Source organism: Salmo trutta, chromosome 21 (assembly GCF_901001165.1).
Source record: "Salmo trutta chromosome 21, fSalTru1.1, whole genome shotgun sequence".
NCBI classification, from domain to species: Eukaryota; Metazoa; Chordata; class Actinopteri; order Salmoniformes; family Salmonidae; genus Salmo; species Salmo trutta.
In genome coordinates, this window is record NC_042977.1 from 33,145,770 (window position 1) to 33,170,562 (window position 24,793).

A 24,793-nucleotide genomic window follows, 5' to 3' on the forward strand; every position below is an offset into this window, starting at 1 on the left:
GATAAATCCAACGTATGCACCACACAGAACGCACTGCAACTGCCTCTGCAACGAAATGCAGCAACGTTCCATTGGAAGTGAACGTAGTTCTGGTGAACTAAAATGCAATGACGCTGTCGTTGTGATCGAGGCACTATAGTCTCAAGGTCACGACCTGTCAATCGCAGAATCAATTCAGAATGCCTTGGATCTTCTTATAGTGACCTGAAGCCATTTTGAATCCTTATAATCCACTCTTGCTTCGCACTGTTATATAGTTCTACTGCTGGGTTGGTGCGACATACAGAAACTCTAAGGGCAGTGTGTACATTGACAAATGTGAAATCACTTTATAGTGAGTAAACCAACATTCAAGCCTGTCCAGGATGAAACCTTAACCTCTAGGTTCCAATCACGGTTTGTACAATTAAAGATGTATTCTAATCCTAATGAATACTGTGTGTTGTTCCAATCTGTAGATGCTGATCAACTGTAAACAACAGGGAATCCCTGGCGGTTCAGCCTGTGTATGCCCCAAGAGAAACCAACCTCTGCCTGTACTTTGAAGTCCATAGCTGATTCCTTAAGCCTTGCATGCTCACTCTAGCTAGGGATAATACACACGAGCCAAGAGAGACTTAGCCTTTTCTCCTCTCTCTCTCTCTCTCTCTCTCTCTCTCTCTCTCTCTCTCTCTCTCTCTCTCTCTCTCTCTCTCCCTGTTTTATAATCATTAGGCAAGTCTTTCCAGTAGCATTGACTTTTTTTGTAATTTAGAAATGCTGCGAGAGACAGTAATGAAAAAATACTAATTATAATGAAAAGACCGATGACTCATAATACTGAATGCTGGAAGGACTTTAGTAAGTCATATCCAATAGTCCCTGGATTACACTGATCACTATATCCTTAGAGGAAGGCCTTTTACAACGATCCAACCAATTTACAATGGACCTTTCAAAATAACCAAGTTATAGAATTTGTAAACAACAAGTATTCCAGAATTAGTTTTCTATGGAAATAATTCACAGTTGCGTTTGGTCAGTGACTTAACTACATTAGCCTGCTACCTACTATTCTCACGCACCAAATTTCCTATAGTCTGGGGAGAAAAGATTAGGTACTTACAAACTGGGTTTTGTTAGCTGGAGGAGCCTCAGTGATGGACTTGAGATCTTCCACACTGACTCTCTCCATATCTTCTAGGGCAGAGCCAGAGTACAGCACCACGTCCTTTACGAAGATGCTGATGCCTCGGAGCATGAAGGACACAAACAGGTGCATGTGGATGTAGTTCCTGGTACAATGCAACCGCCTGGAAGAGAAGAGAGGAGAGGAGAGAAAGATCATATAAATGATGATATAATCTGCACCGTGATACGCAATCATCATGTTGGGGTAATTGTAAGTTATACTGTTGGCTTCTTCAGACCAAAGACAATCATTTAAAAAATACATAAATCCTTGTGCAAAACATCAGAGAATGTGTTGCTACTAAGCCATTACTACATTAGAAACCCATGTTGAAATGTTATCAAGGTGGTAAGTGTGTGGAGGGGTGAAGGTTTTTCACAGTGAGTGTGCGTGTGAACAGTATGTGTGTGTGAATGTGGGTGTGTGTTTTCACACTCTTCAGAAGGGTACTCATCATAATTAGAGCCAGCTGAATTCCTCGCTGACTATAACACATTCTTGAGATTTAGGGGATTGAAAAGCACAAATATTGAATGAACCTCGCCCACCTTAGCCATTTGGTCCCTGGTTCATTGAGTGAGGGAATTATTTTATAAAGACATAAAAAGTATTTGGTGGTAATTGTAATGTTGCAGGGTGGCCAACATCCTCCTGGAGATTCCAGAAGAGCTACTGTGCGTGCAGGCGTATGCTCCAGCCCTGCTCGTTTGAGCAGGGTTGGGTGAAGATCCTTCACAGCCAGTAGCTCTCCAGATGGACAGTTGACAGACCACGTGTTTTATACAGTAGCCTATCAGTGCAGTATTATACTTTGTGGGGGGTTAAGTGCCTTGCTCAAGGCCACAACAGCAGGAGATACAATACATGGGTTCCGAGACCAGCAGCGTTCCATTGTCAACACCAGTGATCATAATGAATGTACTATATTTTGTGAGGTGGTTTCTTGCATCAAAAACGCAAAGTTCAGTCACCTTTTTGGCCCATGGTGTGACAGACCATACAAGTGACTTAAGCTTTCGGACAAGTAAAAGATCAGTCCTACTTGTCCGAAGGACAGGTGGCTAAAAGAGTTCATGTCAAGCCCTGGTGTATTGAGCAGAACAAAGAGCATGTGAATTTCCTCCCAGACAAGCAAGTTTATCTGTCACATTATCCTCAAAATATCCCTTGTCAACATCTTTAAATCATAGGGAGCTATATAATAAGTGACAGCAGAAAACTCATGAATCATTATTCGCTCATTATTTGCTTGTGACTAACCTCTGTAGTCAAACCAATAGGTAACCTGGCTATTAGACAAGCTCTGCTTTGGGGAATATTGATTTATGAAGTTGTGAGGGAAAATCATATTGTATGTGAACCAGTGGAGGCTGCTGAGGGGAGGACGGCTCAGAATAATGGCTGGAATGGAGTGAACAGAATGGAATCAAACACATGGAACCCAATGTGTTTGATACCATTCCACTGATTCCGCTCCAGGCATTACCAAGAGCCCGTGCTCCCTAATTCAGGTGCCACCAGCCTCCTGTGAGGTGAACAGTCCCCCAGTGCATTGGGTGAAGAGGAGGAACACTACTGCTAATGTGCAGTATGTATCACTTGGTCTCTCCCCAGAAAATGAACCTGCCTCTCTCGTGTCCGAGGGTTTTAAAAGCCTGACGTTAAATGGAAGAGGGAGCCGTGGCTGGAGTGCTCCTGAACATGCTGCTGGATCGTCAGCCCAGACATCCATGGACCCCTGAGACGCCTTATTAAACTCATTTGGCCTGTAGATTTCCTGGTGCCAGTTTAGGGGCTTTCTCTCTTAAAACATTGGGTTAGGCCCTAAGTCATGTTGAGCGGAACGTTTGTAAACACGACTTTACACCAATTCCTGGACCTGATTCACTTTAAAATGTCAAATGAATTCAAGGATTAGCGTTTATGCTGTTGAATATGAGTCATACATTGTTCTAAGGCAATGATAAGAACAAAGTAACTCTCTAGAAAATCCAACCAGTCAATTCACTACATATAAAATTGACTGTCAGAATTAATTCGCCCTTTCAGCCCGCCTTAAAGGTTTCAGCCTGTAGATGACAGTATTTTGATGCGGCTGAAACTGCACACCAATATATTAACGATATCTTCATATAAACATCCCACTAAGTAGACAGAATAACAACACACACTAACCACAGCTTTCCTATAGATCTCTATGGCCTGAGATCAATAAGTATGAAAATAACTAAGAACATAAATGTCAGCAAGATGAGGCACGTACCACAATCACACGCTGGCCCCAAGGCAACAACCTCAAAGGCAGCTATAGCTAATCCTTTTGAAAGTCAAACGCTCACAGAAAAGGCAAAGGTAAAACATTATAAACTCAGCAAAAAAAGAAATGTCCTCTCACTGTAAATATTTGTATGAACATAACAATATTCCACAACTGAGACATAAACTGAACAAGTTCCACAGACATGTGACTAACAGAAATTGAATAATGTGTCCCTGAACAAAGGGGTGTCAAAGTCAAAAGTAACAGTCAGTATCTGGTGTGGCCACCAGCTGCATTAAGTTCTGCAGTGCATCCTCCTCATGGACTGCACCAGATTTGCCAGTTCTTGCTGTGAGATTTTACCCTACTTTTCCACCAAGACACTTGCAAGTTCCCGGACATTTCTGGAGGGAATAGCCCTGGCCCTCACCCTCCAATCCAACAGGTCCCAGACGTGCTCAATGGGATTGAGATCCGGGCTCTTCGCTGGCCATAGCAGAACACTGACATTCCTGTCTTGCAGGAAATCATGCACAGAACGAGCAGTATGGCTGGTGGCATTGTCATGCTGGAGGGTCATGTCAGGATGAGCCTGCAGGATGGGTACCACATGAGGGAGGAGGATGTCTTCCCTGTAACGCACAGCGTTGAGATTGCCTGCAATGACAACAACTCAGTCCGATGACACTGTGACACACCGCCCCAGACCATGACGGACCCTCCACCTCCAAATCGATCCTGCTCCAGAGTACAGACCTCGGTGTAACACTCATTCCTTCAATGACAAATGCAAATCCGACAGTGAAGAGCACTTTTTGCCAGTACTGTCTGGTCCAGCGATGGTGTGTTTGTGCCCATAGGCGACAATGTTGCCGGTGATGTCTGGTGAGGACCTGCCTTACAACAGGCCTACAAGCCCTCAGTCCAGCCTCTCTCAGCCTATTGCGGACAGTCTGAGCACTGATGGAAGGATTTTGCGTTCCTGGTGTAACTTGGGCAGTTGTTGTTGCCATCCTGTACCTGTCCCGCAGGTGTGATGTTCAGATGTACCGATCCTGTGCAGGTGTTACACGTGCTCTGTCACTGTGAGGACGATCAGCTGTCAGTCCTGTCTCCCTGTAGCGCTGTCTTAGGCATTGCACAGTACGGACATTGCAATTTATTGCCCTGGCCACATCTGCAGTCCTCATGCCTCCTTGCAGCATGCCTAACACACGTTCACGCAGATGAGCAGGGACTCTGGGCATTTTTCTTTTGGTGTTTTTCAGAGTCAGTAGAAAGGCCTCTTTAGTGTCCTAAGTTCTCATAACTGTAACCTTAATTGCCTGCCGTCTGTAAGCTGTTAGTGTCTTAACGACCGTTCCACAGGTGCATGTTCATTAATTGTTTATGGTTCATTGGGAAACAGTGTTTAAACCTTTTACAATGAAGATCTGTGAAGTTACTTGGATTTTTACGAATTATCTTTGAAAGACAGGGTACTGAAAAAGGGCTGTTTCTTTTTTTAGTTTACATAGACATTTTGCACGTTTTGTTTCTTTGTTTCACCACACAAAACACTAGGTTACCTAGGGTGGCAAGTAGCCTAGTGGTTAGAGTGTTGGGCCAGTAACTAAAAGGTTGCTAGATCAAATCCCTGGGCTAACAAGGTAAAAATCTGTTGTTCTACCCCTGAACAAGTCATCCACTGTTCCTAGGCTAAATAAGAATTTGTTCTTAACTGACTTGCCTAGTTAAATAAAGATGAAAAAAACAGACTAAAACAGTAGCAAGATACCGCCAGGGCTATTGACTGTTTTTCCCATTAAGAAAGTCACTCACTGCCATCAAAATCATCTTTGACGATATATTTCTTCATTTTTCCTTACTCTTTGCTGTCTCATATTCACAGTACTTTTACTATTTCCCAACGGCATTTTTTAAATATGCATGCTCAGCAGCACCCCATAAAAAATGAAACCACAGTTGTCCTGATTTTAATGGAAGGTACCAATATCATTACTGTGACACTAACCCAAATCTCTGTCCCACTCGGACCGTTAATTCACCCAGCTCTCAAGCCCAGGTGGGATTTGGTGGAAGATAAAATATTAACTGAGAAAGGAATTTTCCCAATGGCAACAAGTAGATCACTCACCGGAAATAACCTAGGATGACTACAGCCACCATAAGTGATCCCAGAGAGATGGAGTATCCCACTGTATAGATGAGGTACAAACGGTCAAACACTTCCTGTTGAGAGAGACAAGGACATATGAAGGAGAAACATTAGAGAGATGGAGGACCCAACTGTCTAGATGAGGTACAGTCAGTCAAACACCTCCTGTTGGGACAAGAGAGACAAGGACATATGAAGGATAAATGTTGTTTGTCATATCATGTACTGTGTACTCAGAGGTGTCAGCCTACTTACAGTAGCTTGGTTGAGGAAGTGATAGATATTTGATAAATCCATGACTAGTATGTGCCTGGTGTGCTAGATTAATAATTTTACAATACATAAAAAATGGCTATACAGTCATTGACCGATGACATTCCAATTACACAATATTGTCCCCATACATTTGTTGATAAAGTCAAGCTATCATGGGCCTCTGTGCCTTGTGTGCTACATTTATCATTTACAATATATACAACCTACCATTCCAATGACACAATATTGTCCCAATAAATCTGTGATAAATAAGTTACACATTTCATGCTTTCCAGAAGCACTGAGGATAATGTTACTCTTGACAAACGACTCACAGTCATTTTATATATCTTGTATTCAAATTTGCAATGTACTATGTATTAGACTTAGATATTATGTGTATGTACTGACATGTAGGCTATTTGTGACATTGTAACTATATGTAGTTCAGTCCTTGACTAATAATGTTCTGTACTATGTATTATGTCATGTTTCATGTGGATCCCAGGAATAGAAGCTGCTTCTTTTGCAGCGGCTAATGGGGATCCTAATAAATACCAAATACCAATACAGTTGCAGGCTACACATTGCAACATAGAAAACTGCTGTGGACCGAAAACTAAACAGCCTGCATACCAAAGTTGAGAGAAGCTTATGTCAATGTGTGCAACCATTCCAAGGTCAAAGGTCATGCCATGGTGTGCGACCGTTCCAGGCCTCTAATTAGTTTCTGAATGAAATGGGGTGCATTGCTTCTGACAGCGAGCTGCTCACCAGACGACTAAAGCCCACCAGGCAATAAGGCTGCCCACCAAGAGACTGACTGAGATGACTCCAGGTTTTAATAAACGGAACATTTGGCTTGAGAGATGTGCCGCGCTCACAAAAGCCTGGGTGAGGTGTCGAGAGTGCTGGGGCTTCCAGCAGGAGATTACAGCACAGAGCATGCAGCCAGAGGACATACTGCTGGAGAGGCAAGAAGCTAGCACACCTGGGTTCAAATAGGACTTGTTTTCTTTCAAATACTTTAGTTGCACTTGATTGAGCTTGCCTGGTGTAATGGAACCAACAGCATAGTTCCAAAATAATACACTTTGGCCATCTGGCTCTCCAGGCAGGCTCAATCAACCCTCAAAAGTATTTGCAAGAAAACGAACACTGTTTGAATCTAGGTCTGGCCTCCAGCTAGCTACCCGTGGTCCCTGTATCAACACAGCCTAGTGGAGGGGCTACTCTGGGGCCTGCTGTAACCAGAGCCTCCTCCACTGCTGTTATCATTTAGGGATGGAGACAGAGCGCCAAACCAAAGGGTTCCTAAGTTGTGGTGCGCGGCTGAAGGGTTTCATTGCTGCTGCTATGAATCCTGGAACCGGGAGACCATTGGCATAAGGAGGAAAATTAGGGGGCCTCATCAAAATGTGGATGGATACCCACAATCTCCTCCACCCAAAACCTTAATGTTGAGAGCCACATTTAAAAGAAGGAGAGAAGAATGCAGGTGGGGAGAGACCAGAGAAATGTTGGGGTTAACAGGAGAAAAAGCTGCATTGAGAAGCACTGAAGAGAAAACAGATCCTATTGGGAAGAAAAAACATTGGACAGTAAAAATCACAAAGGCTGAATGTCCGCTCTTTGTTTTATCTGATGGCCCACTTTCCCTGTGCTCTCTGGCCCTACCCTTGTCAGCTGAGCAGATCTCGTCACTATCCAACCTAGGATCTTCATTTGATCACTCTGTTGCAGTAGAACCTTCCTGCAAACGTGTAGTGTATTTGAGGTTTAAAAAGGCTTCTGAATTTAGTAGTCAACTTTTCAGTTACTGGCCCAACGCACTTAACCACTAGGCTACCTGTCACCCTAGCTTTACCTTCATTAAACGCATTCTTACAATCTGATATGATTCCTGTAGGCCTCTTCCCCTGACTTAAATGGATTGGAGCTGGATTGGATTGTCAGAAAAAAGGGTACATGACTGGCACCTCTCTCCCAAAATAATACAAAGCACTTTAGCCAGGATTTCGAGGGAAAAATTCAACATGTGGAAATAGATTTTTTTCAAGACTGATTTTTTTCAAAGCAACTTTAATCATAGAAAGATGACTGATACTGATATCTATTTCCTTTGCTTTATTCTGCTGTTATCACAGAAGTCATTCCAATTTCATTACATTCCATTCAGTAGTCCTTTACACTCACTCACTCGGTATGAAAATAGCAGATTTGGACACTGATAAGCACCTAATTTGGAACTCAGTGGCTGTACAGTAACATGCTATACATCAGGGGTTCTCAACACTTTTTGGATCCGGGGACCCCTTTTGTGGTCGCAAATTCATCAGGGACCCCCTCATAATCAGAACACAACTCGAGTGAGATAAAAATAGCATACAAAGACTTCGGCAGTGCATGGAAGTACGAACCAACTCTCGGGCCCTGGAAAATAACATTTTAAAATTCCGCCTCTTGGCAATGTAGAGAACATTTTTCAAGCTAATTTCCTAAAAATTCTACACATTTTGTCATGGGGCAGAGAAATGTTTTGTTGTTGTAGCTTTAAAGCTAATATCCTGCAATTCTACAAATGTTGCCATGAGGCAGAGAGAAGACTTTGCAGTTTTAAATTACAGTGCATTCATGTTCCCCAAAACTTTTTGGGGGAATGCAAGAAGTATTAAGTTGAAATTTGTATAATTGGTGGAGTACTGTGGATACCAATATCCTTGTGAGCCTACCAGGCTCATGTTGCCCTGGGTTAAGAACATAAATTGTAGATTAATAATATTACATTGTATTACACCCTCTAAACTTATTACATTTGTTTAATCTGTTGTTATTAGTAAAATCAATATTTAAAAAAAATACACTGAGTATACAAAACATTAGCAGCACCTTCCTAATATTGAGTTGTACCCCCTTTTGCCCTCAGAACTGCCTCAATTTGTTGGAGCATGGACTCAACAAGGTGTCGAAATCCCCCCCAAAAAAAACATTATTTATCATCCTTCATCTACACTGATTGACGTGGATTTAACAGGTGACACCAATAAGAGATCATAGCTTCGATCTGGACAGTCTACGTCATGGATATCATAAGGTGAATGCACCAATTTGTAAGTCGCTCTGGATAATGGAAATGGAAATGGAAAGAGCAAGTGTTCCTAATGTTTTGTAAACTCAGTGTATGATAGAGCTTAGGGTCTCTGCTATACAGAGCTGTATAAGATTCGAACCGCGTTCTAATTGTTAGCATAATGCAGAAATAGATGATGTTCCCATCCCTCCTGCTAATTGGGATTTTTTTTAAATGTTTTGTTGTCTGAGCGAGAGGAATGCTGTAAATTAAGAGCATTTGATGTGTTCTGAAATATCAGACATTGAACATTATAATAAATACCGCTTTGATGTCATACAAGCAAACCATACACCCATTTGTCCAAATGTGCAATTCATATTTCAATATGATAAAGCTCATGTAATTTACAGTATCAACGTTTCTGATCACTTTGTTTGATGTGCAGTTCCAAGGATAACATGGCATTATACCCTGGGTTGTTCTGAACAGAATGAGCCTGAACGCTTTCAAATGATGCCCACCTGACCCAGATTGTGATTTATAATGGACCGTTTTTAGATTGCGTGAACAACAACAACAACAGTTACAAACAAAAGTGTGTTAGCTTCAGTTCCTCAAGGACATACATAGCTAGGAGAGCAAAAAAAAAGAAGTAAATTAAGACTGTTCTTTGAGTCATAAAATTGCATTGAAATTACCTGTGCACACCAATTAGGCCTCTCACTCATTCCCTTGTAATTTCTTTGTCATGTTGCACCTACCCCACATTTGCCATGAATATTCTTATAATGTTATTGAATATGTCCAGAGTATTTTCAGATTTCATAATTGTCAAATGCTGCGAAAAGTGCAGCGTAACGTTTGGATTCAGTCTCGTGTCAGGTGGTTTGGATTCAGTCTCGTGTCAGGTGGTTTGGATTCAGTCTCGTGTCAGGTGGTTTGGATTCAGTCTCGTGTCAGGTGGTTTGGATTCAGTCTCGTGTCAGGTGGTTTGGATTCAGTCTCGTGTCAGGTGGTTTGGATTCAGTCTCGTGTCAGGTGGTTTGGATTCAGTCTCGTGTCAGGTGGTTTGGATTCAGTCTCGTGTCAGGTGGTTTGGATTCAGTCTCGTGTCAGGTGGTTTGGATTCAGTCTCATGTCAGGTGAACTGTTGCGTCCTCAATTTTGGTCCAGTAATTTCCCATTACTCTCCAAAATGTCCCCTTTAAATTGTAATCATAGTTATGCATATGCTTCTCATATTTCTTATGTTAGAAACATTTATATTTGGCCCTATCCATATAGGCCAATTCCCACGATTGTAACGGGTTAAACCCCTTGGCCCTCAACAACCGTTATTAGAGGTGTTCATTTCAATGATCGAATGGATTTCCTTAACACTCAGTTCTACGCCAGTGGACTGCCATGGGTTGCAGTTTGTCTGTCCTGTCACTGGGCCTTGATAAGGAGGTGGTAGGTAATCAGCCCCTGAATGCAAGTATGGGTCGCTGCAGCCCATGGAGACTGGAGTATGGGTGACTGGGTGTGTCGAAAGGAGTAGTTGTGTGGAAAGCGAATCAGCTAATTGGGTAGATTTGTTGCCACTCAACACCGTTTTGTGTGGCTGATTGGGGTGCACGACGAGTCGATAAGCCAGTGACCAGTGAACCAGTGTTGTATTGACATGCCTGCCGACCTGAGATGCTTCCATTTGGGTATCACGGTCGTGTCGCCGGCGGTAGCTAACATGGCAATTGATTCACCTCCCATCATTTTATTTCAAGTAGGATAGCAGCCTACACAATAAATAACTAACATGGATAACCATATAGATATCACCTTGATACATACATACAGTCTACTACTCAATGAGGAGGGCATGAACGGCAACAACACCGGGACACAGTGCCTTTCGCTCCGCTTGACAAGCACTTCTGTCTGGCAACGGCTGGGGAAGTAGCTGCCTAGTAGCCAATATCAGGGAGACAGTAAGCACACACATACAACGCATGAAGCGACTGTACTCCCATCTTCAGTACATTTAATCAAAAATAAATAATTGTCAGTTTTATTACTGAAAATTTACAATTATTTGTGTAAAACTAAATACGACTCAGACTCATCCTCTGCCTTCGAAACACAAGTCCAAACTCTCGCTGTACGGTAGCTCATGCCGCGTTCACGTGCTAGTTGGAACTAGGAAACAATGACATTTTCGACCTGCTAACTGGTTGTAGTTCTACACGTGCCTCGTTCAACCAGTTAGTTGGATATTTCTAGTTCCGTCTACCACGTGAGTGTATGGTAGTTGCGTCGTAAGAAACAATAAAACAGCTTAATCATTTATTAAACTATTATAATTAATGGACATTTTTTTAGGGGTTGATACATTTTTCATAAGGGAAAATCCAGTCTGGAATTTCAAAGTGGATATCACAAACTTCATAAGCCTTTTTAAAGCTCAAATACACTACAAGTTTAACTAGGTGAAACATTGCTCCTGTAACTCACTTCCAACCACAAGTATTTTCATTTAGCAGATGCCCTTATTCAGAGAAACTTACAGGAGCAATTAGGGCTAAGTGCCTTGCTCAAGGGCACATCCACAGATTTTTCACCTACAGTGAGAGAAAAAAGTATTTGATCCCCTGCTGATTTTGTACGTTTGCCCACTGACAAAGAAATGATCAGTCTATAATTTTAATGGTAGGTTTATTTGAAAAGTGAGAGACAGAATAACAACAAAATAATCCAGGAAAACGCATGTCAAAAACTTTATAAATTGATTTGCATTTTAATGAGGGAAATAAGTATTTGACCCCCTCTCAATCAGAAACTGGCACAATGCACTTAACACAATGGCCACTGTCCCTGTCCACTACTATTGTGTCACGTCTCTGACAAAGTTGGCATTGTCTAATGGTGCGGAGAAATGAATGCTGGGATGGACATGACTCTCACCTTCTCATTGTTTTTGTTATAGTGCGAGAGGAATTTTGCACATTCGCTGTAGTTGGCCCATGTCTTGTTGTTGTTGGTGGTCAGCTCCCACGTCCCATTGTTGTCACAGCGACGATAGGCTAGTCCTGTAGAATACAACACAATTACAGAAAACAACAGAATGACACAACGCACATGTCGTTTCTTTTCACCTGTACGTGCATATTGCCGTTGTCTAATCACATCGGAAATCATGGGCATTTCAACAACTTCACAACAGCCTTGTAAGACGAAGTACTTACATAAAGAAATGCAATATCTTGTTGCATTGCCATAGCTATAGAAATATATAGAAAATAAATGCCCCATGCTGTGTTACAGATTAAAGTAGATAAAAGATGATCCACTATCTCAGAGGCCTATTGGCTATCTTACTAATGTGGGCATTGAGCACCATGACCTAAAATGGAAAATGAGCTATGTGCAAGAGAACTGTTGAACTGCAGGCTATCAAGGGGCCAGTGTTACCTTTATGGTTGAAGTCATAGATGTACTCTGGACAGGCAGTGGACACAAGCTTCCCAGGAGACCCCTCAGGCCAACAAACAATGCCATCCCACTCTGGCGAGCAGTAACCATCTGCAGGAGTAGAGACAAAGCAATGGGGACATTTAAGTGTAGTGAGTTTGAGTGTTCACTGCCTTGGCTCCAACATTACACTGCTGGAGGCTTCTTTCTTATATTCCAGAGCACCAGTGAGTAGCTGTTTTTTTTAATTGTGTTGTCCTCTAAAGACGGTACACAAATGAACTTTAACCTAATGTTATGATCATAAATAGCATGTAGAGAAAGACAGCCCTAGCGGCCTGTTAATTGGTGGGTATGCAGGAAACAGATGCAATGTCCTTTGTGATGCTGAATGTTCACAACATCAGTCATCCAGAGCAGTGTTATGTTCTGTCTGCTGGATATGTTTGGTCTTTACAATTAAGGCTCAACAAACCAGCATTGAATTCCCAAAACACCTCTGAAATGTCTACATTTGCAAGCAAATGTGTGTCAATTTCAATGTTTTTATTTTAATTTGTTGTGGCATGCATCCGCTTCAATCCCATCCGATATATCAAATCAGTCACGGTAGGCTGTTTATGTCCACCCCACAAGAAAGACATGTTTGCTAGTCTACGTTGCTTCCTCTGCCTGAAATGGACACTTGCAATGCTGTAATCATTAAATAACTGAGTAGGTCTAAGCAGGCATGTTTCTAATGATCCATAGGAGAGGCATAGGCCTAAACGGGCTATTTATTGAACGCTTATGATCTCACCGCAGCACTCACACGCTATAGTGCATCTGTTTTGTTAAAGTGGTTTTAATATGGATCTTATTTGTGGAGATTCCATGCAAAATTAAGAAAACAACAGTGACAAGGCTGCAGCGTTCTGGCACCCTGGGAAGAAACAAAGATACTATGACGCAACACTGAACACAGAGTCTAGTCTACCACAGTGGAAGAGCAGAGTCAAGCAGAAATGTTGTTCTGCTAACCGCTCTTAAATCCACCCTTTCGTAAAATGTTTCTTCCTCGCTCCCTGAGTGTGTTTACTGTGCAGTGAAGTTGCTATTTGTACAAGTTTGCGAAAATGCCTTTAACGCACAATGAATTGTTGTGAGTTGAAGGCAGAAGCCTTACTTTTCTGGGATCAGCAGCCTCACGTTCATTAATACGGGCAGCAGTAGCATTTTAGAACATTATTATTAACCCTAGCCCTGCAATAGTGGGAGTGTAGTCCCCTCTCCCCACAGATCGCTGGCAGACGCAGGTTTCTGGCTATTCTTTTATTTTCTATTATTGAAAACATCTGCCCCACACTCACCACTAATAACTAGTTGAGGATAAAACTAAAACTGGTTTCTCTTTGCTTTACATCTATTATTGTCTCATTCCTGTAATCAAAGTTACAAAGAAACATCAGAGGCAATGACAAAATGCTTTTTATGTGCCTTCAAAATGGCCTGTCACCCGGCTCTCAATTAGAGCGTAGACTTTGTATGAATTAGACTGATTTTGGATTGTGAGAGATGACAGGGTTGAAAAAGTAGCCAAAGAAGCTTCACGTTTTTCAAAATCACAATGACCACATGGTCCTGGGAGTGAAGTGAGAATGAAATCGGTCTTAGGTTTTAGTTTTTTTGGCTGTACTTTTAATAGTCATTGGACCACCTACCAACAGACTCAAATTAAACACAGAACACACACATATATAATTTCCTATAAATTCCATGACCATGATTTAAATATAAACGTGACTGTGGGGGACTTTGGTATTGGTGATCTATTATAGGTTTTAAATAACATTTTCTTTTCCCTGCAATCATTTGATTCAGGCCTTGCAGATGTCAAAACATATATCGCAGTAGAGTTTTGATATGTACAAGCTCTTATGATGATTGCTGATGTTATTTTACACTGAGACCACAGGTTTGAATGCTGAGCTATTTTCACACACTGCAAGGTCTAGGGCCTTGAACCCACATCCTTCTACTGTCCTAACCAGGCAAACCTCAGTGTCTCCCTCAATGAAAACGTTGTGTCAAGGAAGTAATGGAGAACTCAAGTATTTAAGGCACAAATGAAAAATAATAACAAATAGATGGGCTTCACAGTGAAACACCGCAACGCTACGCAAGACCCTCTCCTTGGGCAGAGGTTGGCCGACCACCCTACCAGCCACCACTTTCAAAATAGCTAGAATAGCAAGATCAATTCATTACTATTTGCAAAAAGGTCTCCCCTCCGCATTATTAATAGTTAGGCTAACCAAGAGTTTACAGTGGCACAGAACACCAAGGGTGGTGACACACAATATAGGCAAGACAAATCTGGAAGAAAAGTCCTCAAAATTGCATTCAGTTGCTATTCTTTGAGTTTGAGTCAGAATGCAGGTTTCATGGTTTTTCCACAATAGAGGAGACCACAATTAGCAGTAGCCTATAAAAAAAAAAAAGGGAACTCTTTTCTTGGCCAATGCAACATTACAAAAATAAAAACGATTCATAAAATATAATTGCCTGTTAACAGCAACAGTTTCCATCATCATTTCTACAGGGTCATCATTAGACTCACTACACCATAGACTATACCGTAACATTCCAGAACATAAGGATGTGGAAGTCTTTGCCACCTAATATAATATATTGTCATTCTACCATAATCAATTATGTTTGTAATAGGCATCTAAATAAAAAATGTTGATTGAATATCGACATTAAATAAATAACAATAAACAGATCAACAGATGTGCACATTAGGTTCAAATGAAATTCAAATGAAAGCGCTAAGAGTGAAATAATAAAGTTAAAAAAACTAAAGCGCACAAAATGAGATCTTGAATTCTTTTTCAGGCAGAAAGTATACCAGAGCCTTTTCCCTCTCTTTGAGAGGCAGGTCATATGTTTACCCTAATTTCAGCATCAACTGAGCTATGATTCGAAAGACGTGTGCAACCTTCCAAAAGGGGCCGGGATACAGCCACCAGATAAAGGCTATGTCGAGTCTACTACTCTCTGACAGCGTCATCAGGTATACAGGTCAAGTAGTGGTCATCTCTGACGCATCTACCGTTTGCCCGAAAATTGTCCCTCCAGCAACAGCTTTGTATAGAAACCATATCCAAAGTAGATCTCTAAAGAAGTGTATCTAGAAAGTAACATAAATGTACCCGAGAACATATTAGAAAAGGTAGACCATCAAGAGAAATCATTGAAACATGAGTTTTAATTGGTCTTTGAATAAATTATTAAATGGCCCACATTTGTCAGTTTCTGAATTTCTATTCATTACACAAAATGACTAATTTAAATATAAACAGACCCAAACTGAAGGTAACAGTTCTATTCTCCCAGGTGATAAAAAGTACAATACGTATGTGAACATATCAGCAAAAGTAACCATCAAGAGCACAGGAGGTTGGTGGCACATTCATTGGGGAGGACAGGTTTATGGTAATGGCAGAATGAATGGAATGGCATCAAATACAGTACATGAAACATACGGTTTGATGCCATTCCATTTGCTCCGTTCCAGACATTATTATGAGCCGTCCTCCCCTCAGCAGCCTCCACTGATCAAGAGAATAATTAAAACATTTTAATTGGTCTTTGAAATAACTTAAAGTTTACCACCACTTTAAAGACAATTATTTCAATTTGTGATATGCATTTCTGTTCATTTCACAAATTGACTCATTTAAAAAGAAACCGACCAAAACTGGAGGTAAGATGTGTATTCTCCATGTTTATAAAGTATTATGCTTACTCAAGACTATTTCATTTAAAATACTCTCCCAAATGACGAAGGATAACTTTCTAGTCTAAGGAAACTGTTGAAGGCTGAAATGAACGCTGGAAATGTACCCCAGATACCTGGAAAAAGAGTAACGCCTCATACAACAGTGACACGCAACAAATGTCAGGCTGCATAACGGGTGACGGTGGTCAGAGGAGGCAAGGTGCCTGTCATCTTAGAACACTCTAATGTGGCTATAAGAGCTCTGCTTAGTGTCAAGTGTCTAGGATCATTCTGATCAATACACTTCGAGGAAAGACATGCAGGCTTTACACTTTCCCTCTTAAACACTGAAACCATCACCTTCAAACAAGTATTTTGATGACTGTTGATAATAGATTACCATATAATGTGTTATTTTAAGTTCTATTTCGAGTTATACCTAAAACTGTGAACATTTGCAGAATATGTGCACATTTGGGGAATGTGGTGAGAGAAAATATAACTACTGGGTATCTATCAACAATACCTTTTGCTTTCTTAATTTTAAAATAAAGGTTTGCAATGCTGTGTTTCATTTACAGAGAAGTTTTGTTTAGAAAGCCTGAGAACCCAACACAGAAAGAACCCAAGAAAACCACAATGAACCAGGGTTAAAGACAAAATAATATGACTGGCTGGATATGGAATCCAAAACCTCTTTAGAATAATCAACCAGAAAAAACGACAGTGACCACAGAGACAGGGGGATTCTGGGGTCTGGCTGAACGTAACGGTCTTCACATAACCACAAGTAAACAAATATGGACCGGATTCTCTCAAAAAGCCCCCTGACCATCGTAACCTCCTAACCATACAGGAAGAAATATAATATATTTTCCCCTCTTAATTTCAGACTACTGTACAGCCATGGTATCTGTATTTGTCCAGTATGAATGCCTCATATTAAAGCTACAATCTGATATTGGATCAATGCCAGCAGCAGTCACACTAATTGGAATAATGTGAGTCAATGGTGACAAAGGAAGGAAACCATTTTCTCCACATGAGATAATTCATCTTGTGACAGGCTCTAAAAACACATTTACATTTTCTGGTTTTCTGTCAGAGCCGAGTTATTATTCCTACAGAAACCCTGTCCTGTTTCCATGTCTCATGCATATTAGTTCTGACCCACTCAATAATCTGTACATCTCAGCGTCTAAATCCACTGCTTCCTCTGTTCTGTGTCAACACTGTTATAGTGATGTTGTCAGTTCAAACAGAGTTATATTTCTGCTTGGCCAACCTAGTAGACAAAATAATGCTTAAGTTCCTGGTGTGTCCTCAGGTGGCACTGTGACAGAACTAGACATGTGCATGGTTAACAGAGCAGGCAGTGAACCAACAGATTAACTGTGCAGGGAGCCACAGATGTCATTTATCCAATACCAATGTGACAAGACTGTTTTCATGTCAATGAAAAAAACAAAACACGCCGTCAGGTAGGTTGACACGTCAGGTTTACATAACTTTTATCTGAGATTCGTTTTCTACTCACCACCAGGCTTGTGTTTGTTACTGATGGCCACCTCACACTTGCGTTTGGCTTTAAACAGCAGGCCGATCTGTTCCTCTTTGGTGAGCACATCATCTGCCTCCACCTGCATAGAAAGGACAATGGCACTGAGTTAGTGGAGCGAGGAGCAATCATTCTTCAATCAACACAATGGAAAAGTGAAGCATCTGAAACAACGTGAAACTTGAATTGTAACAAACGTCAGATAGCGGAGCAGCAATGCATTGTTGTGAAACCACATTTCATTTCCCATATCAATAAGCATTTTATGTGAGGTTGACAGCTTCGTGAAATACATCAAATGGACAATATTATCCACTTTTATGAATTTCTCAACAAACACAGCTGCTCCCCCCCAAACACACACACACACACACACACACACACACACACACACTGTATATAAACAACTAGCCTAGAGAACAGCAGTAGGTGGTAGTGTGTGTAATGTGTGCATGCATGCAATGCAACCCAATTATCAAAATCCTGTCACTCATTGTCTCAGTCTAACAATTTCCTCAAACATAAGACAGTGTTTTCTTCTATAATACATTTGAGATTAACCAAAATAAAGGCATTTGGCCAACTGTAAGTCACGATGAGTTGTGTAAACGTAAAGTCGATTACATATTTTTATTTCTGTCTTAACTGCCCATGAAGGCAAAAGGTTATAAAAGACCTTGCGGTTTCTGTTTCTTGTCTAAACAGTATCAGTTCCGCTCTTTGTTTATAGACCCAGCTGGTATTCCTGTGATTTTAGCCACTCTGTGGCTTGTGTACCATGAAGCACTAATCAGATATGACACAGAAAAGGGGAAAATACATTCATACCAAATGGTTTCCTCTTACACCTCACAACATTTGCTCAGCTTTCAAACACAGCGTTGGAAAGAGAGCCATAATATCCAGGTGTGGTTTTCTATTCTAGGAAACTTTCCCCCTCCTAATAGGTACCTTTGGCTGGATCTTTCTCTTGACTTTGTGTCGTCTTTGGCATTCGTGACAAAAACATTTATATGCTTACTTACCAGCAGACTCATTTTCAAACTGTTCATGCAAACTCTTGTAAACTTAAACGAGTGGCACCTAACTCACAAAACTAAATTTCTAATCATTGTAAAGTATTTCATTCATAAAAAGTTTTACTGTACGTGCCGGAAGAACAGTCTAACTGAGCCAAAGTGATGTGATAATGTCAAAGGTTATAAAAAGGTTGACCCTAGACCAGTGATCACCAACCAGTCGATCGCGATCGATCTTCAAGGCCTTCCTATTGGATCACCAAACATTTCTGTACAAAAGCCAAGGATAAAGCCTTGTTTCGTTTTTTTATTTGCCTTGTGCTGTTGATGGTAGGTGCATTTGATTCAGAAGCCCTGCACGCCGGGTAGGCAAGCTGTTCCCATTTTCAACCATTTAATTTGACTGAAGGGAAAAATGAAAAACTCGAGTTTCATCATCAGGTGGAAGACAGTGTCCCCTCTCTCTGGTCAGTCTCACTGGAGGAAAGGAGAGAACAGGGACCGTGAGAGGCGGACCCTCTTATGCTCTCTCCCTCCCTCCCTCCCTTCCTCCGCTGAGACTGACCATCAGATGCAGGTACCATCAGTCCAGTTAAATTTATGCTCAGCTGTGCCTCGCAAGTGTTACACCAACTGATCTATTTTGATATCAAAGCTCGAGCTTTGAAATATAATATGGTCAGAGAAGAACAATATTGGCAGGCCAGGCATATAGCCAATATGCTGTAATAATGTATTAGGCCTACTGCACAAACCTCATTCCTACAGAACTGTTTTTAATAGGTTAATATTGCATGTTTGTTTTTTTATCCGAGCGGTAGATATCGGCTTGCCTATTGACTGCGAAAGCGATCTTGACTCAGAAAAGGTTGGTGACCACTGCCTAGAATCTATCCTCCCACAGTGACTAAAGAAGTGATATAACTTTAATCCCTCAGCCACTGTGAGAATCTAAGCATGTGGTACAGTACAAGCGCTCAGTTAGGTCACACCCTGCAGGTGTCAGCATATATGTTTTACACAGATATGGATTCGAACACCATTAAAGGAGACACTTGTATGATCCAATGTGCCACCACGTTGACCCGAAAGAGACGTTTGGTTTAACAGTAAATTACATGGACTAATATACTGTATATTTTATGCAGGCCTACCCTGAGGTACCTCGTAAATCAACTTGACTCTTATTTTTATATATTTTTTTATGACAGTCTATGTCTACTCTTGTTGTCTGTATAGTTAAATACCATATTGTGCCTAATTTCAATAAATCTACTTTTAATCATTTGGGAAATAAGATAGCCAGGCCTTTCAGGGAGGGGATATAATCTTAAAATGGCAAATACCAGGCCCACAGCCACACACAGGGCTGCACTGCAACGCTTGACACCATAATACTTGATCCATCAATATTTTCACAAGTTTAAGAGTTGAAATAAGGATGTCCATTTTGAGAGCTGAATGGGGTTACAGAGGAAAAGAGAAATGTATGGCCTAGGATGGTAAACAACCACAGATGGAACAACATTTCACAACACAGCGAACAAGGATCGATACAACCTGTTTACTGTACTGGCTATATAGAATATTCCACAGGTCTATTCCAGAGAAGCAAAGATAATGTTCATGTCTAAATTGCTGCTGACTTCTGTTACTTTATGCAGGGGTAATGGCAGTGACAGGGCAGAAAAACATGAAAACTGGGCTTGATGACGTCAGCCCTTGAATAGACAGGTGTCTTCATCATCTTAGACAGGTGTCTTCATCCAAATCTAAAGACGGCATATTCAGCAAATTAATTTACTTTGACATTAAGTAACCATCTGAGGTTTAAACAAACTATGCACAAGGATGTTGAAGGAGAAAGAAGATCTTAGTCAAGGTATAGAGAGCGCAATTTTTTACTTGAAATTTCTTGCAATGTATTTTTAGGGCTGCCTGGAAGAAAATGTGGCTTTTTTAATGGACACTTAAAAAAAATACAAGTAAGCTACTGAATTGATACCCAGAAATTAGGGATGCACGATATATCGGTGAACTTATCGGAATTGGATGATATTAGCTAAAAATGCCAACATCGGCAACGACCCGATGTCTAGTTTAATGCCGATGTGCAAAACCAATGTCAAAGCTGACGTGCATACCTATATAACGCCACATAAAATGTTGCGTAACACGTCCAACACAGCATTCCTAACCTAGCCTACAATGTCTGCTGTGTGGATCGAGCAGTCAACAAGTTGAGCAGTCATTTCAAAGAGTAAGAAAATTTCAGCTAGACAACTCAAATGCAAAATCCATTAACGCCAAGATAATGGAATTCATTGCCCTTGACAATCAACCGTGGGTGATGTTGGCTTTCGCGACTGGTCGAGCCCCAGTACACACTAACGTTACCAAGTGCGCTATTGTTCAGATGTTGCCCTACCGGAGTTACACAGTAATAGCGTCACTGAAAGAAATATATATATTTAAAAAATGAAAATAAATAAACATTGCGTCACTGCTATGAGCTTCACGACTGACATTTGGACCAGCGATGTCAGCCCCATGAGCATTCTGACTCTGACAGCACAGTGGGTCGTCAAGTATTTCGTACTGAGAAAAGTCGTATTGCATGCTCATGAATGTGCTGGTTGTCATACCATTGCTGCCATTTCAATGGCATTTGAGAACATGTTTGAAACTTGAACACACTAGCTAGCTCCATTCGAACAACTGACTCGAGAAATAAGCTCATCAACTGCACCTGCAGCAGACGTGATACCCTGTGTCATGGCACTGAAACGCCTGCTCAACAAAACTGCAGACAGGCTGTGAACAAGCAACTCAGTGGCACTCTATCTGAGCCTCTTTACCATGCTCGATGCTATGTACAAGAACTGCTACTTCGATGCAGACAAGAAACAGGGTTTACGTGAAATGTTACATACTGGGCAAGCTGGACAGCTGGACAAGATGGAAACAGACACAGTGACAGTGTGCACAGAGGAAAAGAAGCCACGGACAGACAGAGCTGAAACTTCCCTGCTTAACATGTATGATGAAATCCTGGTTGAGAATGAAACGACTGAACAAATGAACAACGAAACCGCACAGCAAGTAAGTGAAAGAAATAGGTTGTGATGATGTTTTACTGGTAATGGGGACATACGTAAATGACAACAAAATAACTTTTTGGTCAGTGTGGTGTGTGTGTGTGTGCGTGTAACCTTTACTTGTTAACTAGGCAAGTCAGTCAAAATAACTAATTATTATTTACAATGACGGCCTACCCCGGCCAAACCCAGACGACGCTGGGCCAATTGTGCACCGCCCTATGGGACTCCCAATCACGGCTGGATGTGATACAGCCTGGATTCGAACCAGAGACTGTAGTGACGCCTCTTGCACTGAGATGCAGTGCCTTAGACCGGTGCGTCCATGTGTGTGTGTTAACTATTTAACTGTACTAGAATGCTTAAAAGGCCGTTAAAATTTTAAATGTCAGTTATCGGTATCGGGGGTTTTTTTGGCAAGGAAAATATCGGAAATCGGTATCGGCCAAAATATCATATCCGTGCATCACTACTAGAAATTATTTGATATTGAGATAAAAACAGCTGCATTGGACCTTTAAGTGTGTTAAGTCAGAAAAAGTTCAAAGAGAATAAGAGGCCCTCAATGTTTCACTAGCGGACAGTGCAGCTTGCACACGTCTTGATAAGGAAGATACAGTGTAACCCCTCTTTATGCCGAGATATCATGATGTATAATTTCGGATTAGAGCCATCCCCTAGAGGAGGATCATGGTTAATAAGCCTGTGCCTCTTGATTATTTTTGAAAACTATATTCCTTCTCCACTGGCCGGGCTCCAAACCACCAAAGCAAGCATAACTCTCACATTGAGAAGCTTTGCACATTCTTATTTACCAGCATTCCATTCAAAAATACAGTATTCTTTTTGTAAAATACCTTTGACAGCATGCCCATTTTATTTAATTTTTTAAATACACAACACATACAGTAAACATGCGTTTTCATCATTAGTCCTCTAAATAAAAACATTACTTGAATAAACCACTCATTTCTGTTTGTCTTCAGACTCCAGGTTAATTAATGAAAGAAAATCTCTCCTTTCAAGGAATGTGTGGACCAATATTGAGTTTGCTGCATATAGGCTGAAGGGACAACACCATTGAAACAGCCAATTATGGCTAGTCTTGCTTTATTAAGTGTTTAGAATGAATAAAGCTTTAAACTGTGGCCATACTGCACCCTTTTACAGCTCACTCAAGGTTGTCAGTCAATGCTGTTTGAGTAACAGGAGAGAATAGATTTGGTTTCTACAAAAATATTGCAGAAAGTAAAGATTTTGCTTTTGTTGCAAATGAAATACATGTGATAGGAAGTGGGTGAAAACGAGAGTGACAAGACAAGAAGAACGAGTTGAGCTCTGAGTGGAGACAGTGGGTTCAGCTGCATTACCCACAGTCTTGATTATAGACCGCCTTATACAATGGCAGGACATTTCTTTAGAAACTTGTGGTAAACCAAAGCATTTCCTGAAATGTTCTACTCTGTGTATTTGTGACTCAAATGCCGAAAGTGGAATAAATCGACTCCCATCCAAAAACAGAACGGCAATGTCTGTATGTGTTCCAAGCAGATTAAATTAACATTATGTTATATAAAATGCAACAGCAGATAAGTAAGTTGTTACTGAAATCATATTATTGCACAAATAAAAAAATACATGCATACTACAATGGGGATTGGGCACCATACAGAACAAAGAGGAACTAAACCTAACCTGGGATGGTTAAGATTAAGAAAGATGAAAGTGAGAGATACAATAGCCTACTGCAGACCAATATGCCACTAGGTGTGTTGGACAGGCATTGGACAGGCATTTGACTTCCATAGGGGGGGGCACGTTTTTCATGGGACCTCCAATGTGTACACGCGCTTGCGTGTGCAATTTAAAAAAAAAAAAAGTGTTTTATAATTAAGACATGTAATTTAACTTTACAAATGTATTACCTTTTAATGTGGCATGAACACAAGCAGTCATGATGTTTTCATCTGATTGTCAAACAAATCACTTCCAAAAGTAGGTTACCTTCGTATGTTCGTCCAAAATAATCCCAGTATCTGTGCACCCGCCAACTTTCTTTCAATTCCATTGGTGTAGTCTATCTTTTTTTGGTGAGGTAGCGCAACATTTCTTTTAGAAACATCGACATAATTTATCAGTCAAAGTTTGTACCAACAGACTGTCTGATAGCCTATTGAATATCATTGTAGAATAGCCCTAAGAATATTAGACTCATACACCAAGTTAGGCATACCTTATTTCAAAATTCAGCCATCATCACTGTCAAGTGTGAATGATAATTCTTCACGTTTTAACAGTGAAATGTCCAAACTGCGTCTGCATGCCAATCATTTGATCTCAATCAGTTTCATGGGAATGCGCATTAAGTTCTTGAACTTCTTGAAGTTCTGTTTCGTGAGCCAGTTAAAGCAGATTGTGTTAACAAACTATGAGCCTTTCTTGTATGCATATTTTGTTTAAATTAAAGCATATAGTGGCTAGCTCTGTTGAGTTTTGGCCACATGAGGACTTTTATCGACTATTCAGCTTCAGATAAGAAATGACTGAGGATGTGTTTTTGGTGTAACATTTTATAGGCCTTCTATGGTAAAGTGTATGCTATTATATTCGGTTGTTATGTGAAATACTAATGAATCATTATGTGATCTTGGTTTGATCTAGCTTTACTAAACAATCACCATTGTGAGAAGTAATAATCTTCATTTTGTGATAATAAAAATAATAAGTGATGAGTAGGACTATTAGGCGTAGACAACAGAACTTGATGAGGGTTATTTAAAGAGATTTGAGCGCCCTTCTATTCGTGGTGCTGAAAGGACAGCACCATAACCAAGTGGTCACATATCGTTCTGGGTTCCACTGGTAAGAGGGTGTCCGTGGACTTTTATGAACAGCCATGCAGACACACTGTGAAATTGGATCCTAGATCTCGTTGGTGCGATGATAAGGTTCATGCGAGGGATCAGTTTGTCTGCATACACAATAGAGGTG

The 24,793-nt window shown here is 40.8% G+C and overlaps 1 protein-coding gene across 1 annotated transcript in view; it reads right to left on the minus strand.

The window, feature by feature from the left end:
• Window positions 1–24,793, minus strand: part of LOC115157207 (parathyroid hormone/parathyroid hormone-related peptide receptor) — a 65,666-nt gene that overhangs the window by 7,044 nt on the left and 33,829 nt on the right. The window contains exons 2-6 of the mRNA XM_029705267.1: window positions 17,665–17,767; window positions 12,365–12,475; window positions 11,858–11,982; window positions 5,569–5,663; window positions 1,106–1,292 (exon numbers count right to left, since the gene is read on the minus strand). Of these exons, the coding sequence (XP_029561127.1) occupies window positions 1,106–1,292; window positions 5,569–5,663; window positions 11,858–11,982; window positions 12,365–12,475; window positions 17,665–17,767 (621 nt within the window). The remainder of the gene's footprint in view (window positions 1–1,105; window positions 1,293–5,568; window positions 5,664–11,857; window positions 11,983–12,364; window positions 12,476–17,664; window positions 17,768–24,793) is intronic.